Source organism: Gavialis gangeticus, unplaced genomic scaffold (assembly GCF_001723915.1).
Source record: "Gavialis gangeticus isolate Ggan-Ray unplaced genomic scaffold, GavGan_comp1, whole genome shotgun sequence".
Taxonomy (NCBI): Eukaryota; Metazoa; Chordata; order Crocodylia; family Gavialidae; genus Gavialis; species Gavialis gangeticus.
This window is the reverse complement of record NW_017729025.1, coordinates 82705246-82717514: the sequence shown is the minus strand read 5'-3', so window position 1 is coordinate 82717514 and position 12269 is coordinate 82705246. Positions and strand designations below refer to the sequence as shown.

The 12269-nt window shown below is 43.2% G+C and overlaps 1 protein-coding gene across 1 annotated transcript in view; it reads left to right on the top strand.

Moving 5' to 3' along the window:
- The window catches only part of EXD1 (exonuclease 3'-5' domain containing 1), a 45171-nt gene that overhangs the window by 25411 nt on the left and 7491 nt on the right, over positions 1–12269 (top strand). The window contains 2 exon segments of the mRNA XM_019519037.1: positions 4002–4145; positions 6844–7035. Of these exon segments, the coding sequence (XP_019374582.1) occupies positions 4002–4145; positions 6844–7035 (336 nt within the window).

Below are 12269 nucleotides of genomic sequence, written 5' to 3'. Positions count from 1 at the left end.
TCTCTGCTAAGCCAAGCTGGTTGCTTGCCACATTTGTTATTCTTCCTGTGCATCGGGATGGTTTGTTCCTGTCCCCTCAGTAAGATTTCTTTAAAATACAGCCAGCTCTCCTGTATTCCTTTCCCCCTCAGATTGGCCTCATGGGGGATCCAGCCCATCAGTTCCTCGAGGGGGTCAAAGTCTGCCTTTCTAAAGTTGAGGGTTTGTATCTTTCTTCTTTTTTGTCCAGTTCCTGAACTCAGTCATCTTGTGGTCACTGCTGCCCAGCTTGCCATCCACTTCTACATACCCCACCAATTCTTCCCTGTTTGTGAGCAGCAGGTCAAGAAAAGCATGGCCCCTAACTGGTCTCTCCAACATGTGCACCAGGGAATTGTCTCCAGCACTCTCCAAAAACTTCCTGGATTGCCTGTGCACTTCTGTATTGCCCTCCCAGCAGATGTCAGTGATTGAAGTCCCCCATGAGAACCAAGGCCTGTGATTGGGAAACTTCCACTACTTGTCTGAAGAAAGCCTCATTTACCTCATTCTCCTGGTCTGGTGGTCTATAGCACACACCCACCAGAATATCCCCCTTCTTGCTCTCCGCACTAATCTTAACCCAGAGACTTTCAGCAGGTCTATCTCCAGAGGTTCACTCTTGCTACAGACTTGTAAAGTATGATGAGTAAATTGGGACTGGTAATAAGTGTAGGACTAGTGCATTAAATAGTGCTAAACTTATTCCAGGCAGTAATTTTTATTTCATATGATGGAAACAATTCCGTATCTTTAACTTTGTGCACTTTGGTGTTTTTGTCAATTTGGGAGCACTTGGCCATCAGAGACATTACCAGGGTTCACTGCTTGAAAGTGGCTCTTGTGGATCTGCACAGGCAGTGATGACATGGTCTGATACATTACTCATGAGGATGCAGGAGTCCTGAGAAGATTACTGCTCCAGGCAGCTTGAAGTCACCATTGCCAGCCTCTTCACCAGTGGCAGATTAAGATTTACTGGGGCCCTGAACAAACAGAAGGCCCTCCACACCCCAGCAGGGACTTCAGCTGGGGGGAAGTGCCCTTTCCCTCCTGGTGCTGCTGCCGCCAAAGGCGCTCCATGCCCTGAGGGGGAGGCTGGGTGGACACAGCCAGGCTGGAGGTGGGGTGGGACATGCTCCCCTCTCCTACCTGCTCCCTGCCCCCTCCCCCCCTTCCCACACCACGGCTGGAGTGGAGGAGAGCCAAGTGGGGTAAGGGTGGATGCAGGTTGCCTGCTGTGAGCTTAGGGCTCTCCATCCTGCTGCCTTTGCCTCAGGGGCCCCACTGTAGCTGGTGTGGGGCCCCCAGGACAAAAGCAGCAGAGTGGAGAGCACCAACTCCACAACAGACAGCCTGCATGCACCCCATGCACAAATATGGGGGGCACATGTCCCCCTATGCCTCCCCTGGAGGGTGTGGGCAGTGGCAGGGAGCTGTCTTGCCTCCCCTGTACCCCCCAGACAAGCTGCCTGTGGCTCTGCCTTGCTCCCTGCCCCGGATCCCATGCAACACTCTGGCTGGACAGTGCCTACAGCCCCTGCCCCACTCCTTCCCTCACCATGGATCCTGGGGTCCTCAATCTGCCACCCACACCACGGCCCTTCCCTCCTTCATGCCCCTTCCCTTCCACAGACCTACCTGCAGGGAGTGGCTCTCCACACTGCCTGGCTGCATTCCTGGCCATGCAGATGCACATGCACATGCACATGCACGCATTGGCCCCTGCATCACATTCCCTGTAGCCCCAAGCAGAACCCCTTGCAGGCTGAAATGCTGGCCGCCTGCAAGGGGAAACCTGCCGTTTTCCAAGGGAATGCAGGTATTGGGGGCCTCTGATTGGCAGGGGCCCCTGGGCCCAGGCCCCACAGGCCCATACATTAATTCACCTATGCTCTTCACAATTAATTAGGACTCATTGAAGGGTGGCAAGATAAAGTTTTCTTACCACGGTATAAGCAATAATGTCCTTTCTAGAAGCTTACAGTCAGTGACTGAAGACTATTTGCTTGAATAGTAAGAAAATTATTTGCTTGAAACTCTTATCAAGATTGTGCCAGCAGACAAAGGGGATATCTGTGTCAAGGTCAACCTGAAACTATGCAAGCCACTACCTGATCCTGTGAGCTAACAGAAAACCAAGTCTCCTTCACCCATAGCATGCCATCATGGCCACTTTGTACCCAAGTCCAAGTGCAGTATGTGGTTTGTTTTAGACTTGGATTTTCAGAGTGGAAAGTCAAAGCATTGCTCTGGCAAAACTGATGTGTGCTTTTACAATTTTATTCTTAGAAATGTGAATGACTATTTACTGGGTTGGTGGAATAGTTGATTGTAAATGTGTAGTGCTATATTTGAAGGTTCACAACTTCAGGTATTGGTATTAGTATGGTTTTGTTTTGCAGAGCCCTGACTCCTGTTGTAAATGTTCTCTCTTTGTGCCCAGTCCAGAGCATACACTAGGAAAGTTTTTGGTATTTCTCTCTCTTTTTCTTTCTCACTTTTGCCCATGACTTCCAATGCACATTGTTAAACTAAACCTACTGTTTCAAAAAGCATTTATTTCCCTGTATGCTTCTGGCTACCATTTTGAGAAGAGGGGGATATGAAATGAAGGGGAGTGGAGGGGGCTGTGTAGGTGTCTCTGTGTGTGTACACATGTACTAATACTATGATGTATGTAGACACACACACACAAGTAATTCATCATTAAGGAAAGGGATCCAGCCTCCTTAATGAAGATTGGGGTTCTCTGAGACCCAACTGAACCTAGCCCAGCTGAGCATAGAGACAGAACCTACTGTACTAAGAAAAAAGGAACGCACACCCACACCCACCCTGAGTTCTCTTCCTTTTTTACCTACTCAGGTTCAGCTGAGTCTCAGAGAACTCCAGTCTTTATTAAAGAGCCTGCATCCCTCTCCTTAATGATGATGATATACTCTGCTGGGGCACTTTTTCCAAGTGTAGCAAGATGCCTGTCACTGGTGCTTGGGGTCTCTGTCTAGCTTACAACATACTGCTTGGCTTAGTTATGGCAGAAGTAAAGGGCAGCACCAGATTTTTCTGTTGGCCTCCTTTGCCTTATGGTAGGACTCCCATTATTCCTTTCCTTTTGCTCAACATTACTGCTTGTCCCTGTGGTACTTCAGCTTTTGCGAGTCCCATGAAATGCCAAAATAAACACCCTTTTTCCTTTGAAAATTCAGTAACTGGGGTTGCAAAGCCCTTTTCCACCTCAGGCTGTGGATATCCTTGACTTCTTTCATGGAGTAAATAGCAGCAAAATTTTTAGCTGGAGTTTCTGGTATACCTTGTGCAGAGCATTGCAAAGAGAGATTAGCAGTACAAGAGGTATCTCCAAAACACGTTCAGGATTTGCAGTGCAATTAAGGGACAAGGAAAGACCGTTATGATGTGTAGTCATTATGAAACCTGGGCAAAGAAGAAGTTAAAATTGCAACCAGAGGTATTGTGGCATTGTTGTTGGAGGACTGTAGAGAGGCAATATACTATCTACACAGGGACTGTACTGGTGGAATAGGGCTAGTAGGGGGTGTTGTTTAAACAAAGAATGGCAGAAACTCAGAGTTTTATCAAAAGGGCTGAAAATAGAATGAGTGAATTGATTGTGGATGCATGGAAGGATGTACCAACATATGGCAAGTTTAACCTGCATAATTTTGTAATCTAAAACAGTCTTTAGTTTGTTTTTGGGAGCTTATAAATCTTTCATCATATTTCACTTTTGTCACTTTAATCTAAAAAGCAGCAGCTTACTGAAGAAAGAAGCCATCTCACAGGATTTCTACCTAACTGCAGCATCCTGAAAGGGTCGAGACTCTTTGCACAGTTAAAGATTAATTTGTTAGCAGCATGTTTAACTTCAGCATGGTCTCCAGTAAGGAACGTCCTAATTGTCTGCTCTTGGGTCAGCTGAAGCTGCTGTGATGTATTTCTCTCTTTCTCTCTTCCTTTCATAGGTTGCTGATGTCCTGCAGTTTTCAGTGATGACAGGCGGCTTCCTTCCACACCGGACCAGCACCTTGGAGGAGTGTTTGGTACAGCATTTAAAGATGTCCCCTAAATCAGTGTCCTTCATGAGGCGCAGACAGCAGGCAGTTCAGGTGAGAAATTCAGACAGGCAAGTACTGTTCCCAGTATCAAGGACACAGGCAAGAACTCTTCTTGCCCTTTTAAGTATTTATCTATCATGATGATCAGTTTGTTGCAGGAGGAGCTGCAACATAGGAAATGAATTAGCCCAGGCTGGGATTGCAGCTGAGGGTGTTTGACTCCACTTAGTGGTTAGGTTGCCTGGATACATGGGCGTATTTAGGATTTGAAAAGGGTGTGCCACATGGTGTTGTGCATCCTCACACACAACACAGATTTTTCATTCAACAACACAGATTTTCTTCAGTAAAAGAGAAACTAGAATCTTTACTAATATAGTAAGGGGCTAGCACTGTATTATTGAGTTCAAGATTGAAGCAGAAAACAAATATAACTATTGGAATGTGTGCTAATTTGCTAGACAGCGTGTGTGTGTATGTATATGTGTGTATATTCAAAGTTTAAAAAAACACAACAAGCTAGGTAACAAAAAGTCAAAGGATATTGTGTCATTAGTCCTGTAGTCACTATAGTTAAATGTGCATCTCTTATTAAGATTCACAGGACAAAATCTAGCCTTCTTGAGCATCTTGATAGTGCCTGCAATACTTCACTGTCAGTTATTTCTACCCCTTGACTTAGGGTTTTTAGCTAGAGCTAAAAACAGTCTACCAGGCTGTGAAACAGAAGAGAGACATTACCAGAAATGGCTAACTGACAGCAAAATCGCAGAAGAAAAGATAGTTTGAATAGTGAAACCTCAAAGCCATTGAAAAGGATAGAGGTCATTAACACTTGTGGGGTGGAGAGAGATTAATGAGAATCATGGAGCTGATAATGAGTCATCCAGTCAGTTGACTCTGTCAGCATTGCCTGAATAGATATGCAGCTGCCTCTTCCAGGGGTATAGGTTGAAGCAGTATTGTAGCCTGCTGCTGCTCCCAGACATTGGCTTTTAACATTTGGGTGGAGCAGGAACCAAAGCAGGGTGCAATAGCACGATTGCAACCTCACCTATCTGCCCCTGCATAGATCAGCCTCAGGAGCCGAGATTTTCTAACACTGACTGGGAGGAAGGTTCAAGCTTCCACTGACATCAGTACTCACAATTTCCTAATACATCATTTTGAAATGGAGAATTAGCAAAGAGTTTGCAAACCACAAGAGACATGCAGTTCTCTCAGAATTGTATGTAATTTGGGGTATGTCTAAAGTAAGGTAAAAGTTGCTGTCTGGGTTTTTTGGGGGGGTTTTCTATTTTGTTTTGTTTTTTTAAATATGTGAAACCCCAGACTCTAAGCCAGTGGGTCCCAACCTCATTAGACTTAAGGGTACCCCTCATTAGACAAGCAAAGGACATGGCATAGGTGGTTCAGTGCAGAGAGATATTTGGTCCATTTCAAAAGTGCATTTTTAGCAATGGAGCAGGGAGTGTTTATGTATTGAGCTTGAACTGCTATCAGTGATTATGGTTGGAAGGGGCCTTGAGGGTGCTACTTCTAAATCATCCCATACCAATGTTTATCCAACTTCTTCTTTAAAACCTTCAGTGAAAGAGATCCCACAACTTCCCTGGGTAGCCTATTCCACTGCTTTGCTGTTCTAACAGTGAGATCTAGTCTAAATTTGCTGTAATTTAAAGTTTATTGTTTTTGTCTTCCCCTTGTAGTAAGGGAGCACAACTGATATACAGTAAAAGTTCTGTTAACCAGCATCTTACAAGCTGGCATGCTCAATTAACTGGCATCCCAGCTTGTAAGATAAAGTAAAATCGGAAGTACCCACTGTGGCACTTCCGGTTTCTCTGAGCCCCCACGGCCTGGGGCAAAGCAGCCTGCACTGCCAAGCCCCCATGGCCGGGAGGCATAACAGGCTGTGTGGAGCCTGCCTCTGTGTCCTGCGGGGCCCACAGGGCCCGTGGGAGGGGCAGCGATATGGCGGGAGGGGCGGAGGGACACCCCAGACACGGTGGGAGAAGTGGCAGCCCGGGCTGCTCAATTAACCAGCATATTTGGTTATCTGGCATCCCCCATTCCCCGGAGATGCTGGATAACAGAGCTTTTACTGTACTACATTTACTTAAATCCAAGATGAGGGGGGCCCCTCACTCAACATGGGGCTCGTCTTGGATTCAAGTATTGGCTGGTCCAAGCAGCTGCTGCAGTCTTAACTTTGAGCCCACAGCAAAGCTAGAGCTAAACTACCACCTATCCTGGGCTGGGGTGGCTTCTGCTGTGGGGGATGGGGCACATACTGGGGGGAAAATGTTTGGTGGAGCGGAGAGCACAGGGGAGGGAGATAAATTTAAGACACCCCTTAATAAATAGATTCTACACATGGAAAATAATAAGAAATGTATAATTTTCCATATATAGAATTTAATGATTGGGGGTACTCTTGGATTCAGGTAAGTATGGTACTAGTATAACTTATGCCATCCTACATGGGAATTGGTATTAGCATATCTTATGGTGATGCAGATAGATCTTTAGTTATATGGACTTGTTAAAGCAATACAATTTGTGCATAAACTAAGCTATGGGAGGTACAGCTAGTGTCAGTTTTAACTGCACTAAGGGTACAGATCAGCATCTGGAAGGACCAGGTGAGCTGGGGAAGAAGGAGAGCATATGGCTGAAAGCTGCTCTTTGCTAAACTGTTTGCTGTATAAATGACTGAGTTATTTTAATTCATGTTGGGGGCATGCAGGAAAACCTTGATGTATGGTTTGTGAGACCCCTTCCACCTTCCCTGCTGAAAGTGCTGGCTCTGGAGACAGTGTACCTTCTGCCTCTCCGCCTCGTGTTTCTGGATGAGATGATGTCTGACTTAACAACCTTAGTGGATGGTTACTTAAATGCCTATCGGGAAGGGTCAGCAGTTCAGCTGGGGAACACTGAGGTAAGTATGCTCTTGTTGAAGTCTCAGGGTGGCTGGTTCCTTAATCCCCAAATCCAAGGGTGTCAAACTCACCTTGTGGCCCCAGACCAGACTTAGGATGCAGTCTCCTTGTGGGCAGGATCGAGACCAGGTCATAAGGCAGCTGTAGCAGCGGCTTCAACTTTGGGCGTGCAGTAGGCACTGAATCCGGAGCCACCGCATGCCCTGGGGTGAAGCTGAAGCAGCTGCTGCCATGTACCCCATGCCACACCAGTAGCTCCAGTTTAGACTCCAGCACAGGGCATGCAGCAGGGGCCAGGAGCCAGGAAAGTAAGGCTCTGGCAGTGGAGACAACGAAGCATGAATGTTTCTGTCAACCCTCACTCGCTCTCATGTGCTGATTGTCCTGTTCACCAGGGCCCTCAGGGTCTGGATTCTGTGGCAGGCCACTCCCTCCAGCTATGCTGGTAGTCTGGCAGGTTGGATAGAGTTGCTCTGTGGTCTGTATGTTTGACATCCCTGTGCTAATCATTTTACCTGTTTCCTAGTCCTAATTACCACACAGTAATTCCCGGCAATGACAGTTTTGCTGGCTCTCCTTTGCAACTACAGTTCAAACCTGCTGTCTCCCACTTACCAAAGGTCTGTTTTTGTCAAAAATATTTTTCACATTTTCCCTTCTCTTGCCCCCCTGCTTGTCAGCTCTCCTGAAACACTTGCTGACTTTATGGATAAGGTTTTGCATTCTTGTCTGCAGTGAGCCAGTAGTCATCCTAATAAATCTCATGCAGTGGCTTTTGCAATACTTGAAGAAATGTGGAAGCATCTGCCCTGTATAGAGTATGGAATGTTTTTGGGAGACTCCTGGCACCATGTGTCACACAGATTAGAAGAAAGAGGGGTGTTTGCTGATTGAGGGTGGGACAGTGCCAGTGCTTTTCAAAATGACCTTGCTGTTCTCTGGAGTATATATCTCTAGATACTCCTCTGCAGTTATCTTTTTGGACAGACCCTCCAACTTGCTTCCTGTCTAAAAAACCCTACATCTGGGCCCCCAAACACTTAAATATACATAGTTTAACATGTGTGTGAATAGTCTCATTGAGTGGGACTACTTTTGTCTTAAATAGTATTTTTATTCTGGTTAATATGAGAAAGGGTCTTTGATAAAGCCGTATAATTTGTGTTTGTAATCCAGAGTTTGTCTTGTCAATCCTTATGTCAATACAGATATCAGCTGTAGTATCTGAGTCCCATGTGAAGTTTATTTCCTTTGGCACTCTGCTTCAGACTTCTCCTTGCACTGAACCATTTTGGATTTCTTTTGAGTTCCCCCCCTTAAAACTGTGAAACGGGTGCTTGGAGAGTTCAATAACAGAGATTGGAAAGGGGTGCTAAACCTTCCCCTGCACTATGACAAGTAAAATTAACTTCTCATTGGATTATGCCTTGGCATTGCTGGTAATATTCCATTGCTTCATGTTTAAATGGGATACATGACTAAATATATCCTTTGTAATACACATAGAAATAGTCATTGGTTCACCGTGAAAAGAGAAAACCTCAGACTAGTTCTCCACATCTGACTCTAATTCAGCCAGGCACTAAATGTAGTTTTAAAACCCTTGGGATTACTTACAGCACATGCCCTTTATGGACCTAGATTTAGGAGACTAATTAAAACATCCACTAGAGGTCATTGTTGCGTCACAGATGAAGGGGTAGATCTCACCATCTTGAACATTTTTACAAAGGAAGGAAAAGTTGTCCATTAAGGAAAAAAATAACCTGAGAACTGAATTTCTAAAAAGACATATAAACTTCAGGGTAGAATATCAACATTCTAGATCATCTTCATATATAATGATTCCCTCAGAGGCCATCTACTTACTTTAAAAAAAGGAAAAGTTAGTGTGTGATATTTTTAAGGGATTACCCAGGTTAACAGTGAGCCAAGGCCAACCCTGGTATAAATCCAATGACTTTCCAAAATTTGGACCAGGAATGAATCTGTTCCCATTCATTTAAAAATAAAAATAAAAAAAATAAGTTCTCGCCAGTCTTAAAATTAAACTTTAAGGTGGCTTGCAGATATGGAACCATACCACCTGAAAAAAACATGATTTACTGGAAGAAGCATCATGTTAGTTTGACTCAACTCTGGAGTGTCTATATGGATCAGCACTTCAGCGGCCTTTTTGCGCTTTTAGCTAAAGCTGATTCAATCAGCTATTAGATAGATGTGCCAAAAAGCCCCACTAAAGTGCCTGATCTTTACAGATGTCGGCAGAGTGGGTCCAACTAAGGCACTGCCTCTTCTGGGCATGCATGGGGCTCAATGCAGAGATGTACTGAGTTTAATTTAAAGTGCTTTTTCTTTTCTTTTTTCTTTCTTTTTTTTTTTTTTGACATCTGCAAGCAGCCAAATATCTATGTCCACAGTTCATAAGAAATTTACTTTATGCTTTGTTTCCTTTAAAGAAAATTTCTTATTTTGGACAGTGAAAATAGTGTTTCACTTGTGCTTCTCATTATTTGATGTGAAACTGAACTTTCAAATATACCTGGCCTTGCAGAAGAAAGGTGCAGTGTCAGGAACAGCAGCTTGGAGTGAGGTAGATTATGGCCTTGCTTTACACAGTTGCATCAGTTTAATTTAAATCTGTTTAAAAAAATAACTTTTTTTAAACAGAACACATTTCTGGTTGATGCTCTTGAATCTATTTACTCTTGTCTTATATTAGTTTGTCTTTTTTATTTACTCTTGTCTTTATTAAAATAATCAAAATCAATTTTAAAAATAAACCTCTATTTAAACCTGTCCAACCTTGTGTCTAGCCAAGGCCTGCACTAACTTACTTCATTAAGAGAGCCTTTATTTATTCAGGTCCAATTCCTAGAAAGTAAAAATAGCCAAGATTGCTTTTTTTTTTTTTCTTTTTTCCATTTACACTGGATAACAATTTCCTTAAATGTGGACACACTTATGTGAGTTTACCTGACTTCCAGATGGCATTATTGCTGTGTATGCTGTGGGGTACACCAGAAAACCATAAACAAAGTTAATCTGGCAAAGAAAATGACTGGCCATAATTTTTCTCATTAGCTGCATGGTATATTTGGGATCCAGAGGCTGTTCATTTCCAGAAGACCCACACCTAAGTGGCATAGGTCTGGCGCTCAGTGTAGGGATAAAGTGAGTGTTGAAATGCCAGATATAGATAATCATGATTAAACAGGACAAAGCCAGTGACAGGATGCTTTCAATGAAAGGCATTTTAGTCTGGAACGTACTGTCTCTGACCATGTTGATTCAGTTGAGCCAAACTGTTTACCTGCTGGGCAAAGTACAGATTTTAACTATTTTCTTAAGCTTTTTTGAGGGGATAGTTAAGGGGTTGCACAGCTGTTAAGGTGATTTTCTTCTCTACATATGTTTTGTATTATGCACTTACCTAGATAAGTGGATGAGGGACTTTACCAAAAACTGTAGCCCAAGTCAGTTTGCAAATGCTGCAGCAAACTTAACAATATAGTTCTATTGGAAACAATCTAAAAATGTGATAGGTTGTTCCTTACAATGCATCTTGTTTTTACCAAACCTAAATTTTGGGGTGAATCTGGTTTGACAGAATCTTTTTGATAGGAAACTGGCAAAGCATTTATTAAAAAATAAATAAATTTAAAAAAAAGCCTTGCAACCTTTTTGCTGCTTTATGATAGATAAGGAATGCCTGAAACAACTACTTGTTTTGTACAAGTATCAGTGATGCTTTTTCTGGTTTAGGTGAAGGACTTAAAAGATGTCTGAGCAGATTTGTGAACTCTTGCATCTTAATTGAAAGATATGGCTCTTTCCTGGAGATAGCCATTCTTTAAAATGCTAAGCAGACCTTGAAACAGTGCAATTTTTTGTCTGGTTGGTTGTTCAACCAATTTCATTTTTAAACAGCTCTTTCCCATATCAGTTCATTAGTTTTCAATATTTTTAACTCTTGAAATGTGGTCTTGGTATTAATTCTCCGGTTCATAAATTCTGGTCTTATCCACCCTAAGTGATTTTTTTTTATCAACAGTGTTTACATGACACTGTTGCAAGTGGCTGGGCTACCTAGGCACCAGCACTGTTCGGGGGTGGGGCTCTTGTCCCTGTTCTGTTGTACTTAAGCTTAAAGAAATGATGCTGTAAGGATAAGCAGAGTGCCTTTAATTGCTGACAGCCAGGCAATTAAACTGGTTGACAGAGGGGAAGTGTGCAGGAGTTACACATCCAAACGGTGTTAGAACAATAACATTTTTTATACTTGTGTTATACATTGGACAACTATAGAAGCCAATCAAATGTTACTGCTTTCATAAGAAAATCAATTACTGGTTACCACAGAGCTAACCACACAGGTGGGGGTACCTTAGTTCACCACTTTGATATGTGTACTAATTAGTTGTTCCCTCATTGTTAAACATCCCTATCTTCTTGGAAGATGTGCTACTTAACTTCCAGGTGCAATCTGCAAGGGCCTTGAAAATCACTGTCTGTTATATTTTTGGCAGTGCAAACCCAGTGCTATCTTATCCTGTTATTTGTCACCTTCCAGGAAGGATGTGGGAAAATGGGGCTAGAACGTGGTTAGAAGTAGAGCAGAAATTGAGTTAGGTGGTAGAGCAAAGGGGGAGTGCAGCCTGCCAGAAGCTGAGGCCTTGCTGAGCCAAAATTTTGCTGATGCCTTAGCAAGGCAGTGTAAGGGGAACAGGGCCTCTAGTCTCCTCCAGGAGAGACAATCTTAAATTCAGAAACCGCTGGAGCCTTGTCTGCACATGGGTTCTCACCAGCATAGCTAAACTGGACATCAGCGGTTGGAATTTTCTTACTGTAATTCTCAAGCATAAAAACCTTTTCTGGGCACAGACAACCTAAATTTCTAAAGTTAAAAAATGAGCAATGTAACTAAAGATGACTTTTTAAATCTTTTTACATGATAAAGCCAACAGGATACAAACCCAGTAGACATTTTGTGTAGGTAGACTTTAACGTTTGGAAGAAACTATAATACATGGTTTTCATGACATGGTATTTTGTTGGGTAGGCAGATTCCAGGAGGATCTGTCATGTTCTCTGTTGACATATTTTTCCATATATGTATCTCTTTTTTCTTTTAAATCAGTCTTCTTGTATGGACCTGCCAGCGGAACTGCGTCAGCTGGCAGATTTCCAGAAGTTAAGGAGAGAGAAAGCAGTAAAAGAATACAGGGTAAAT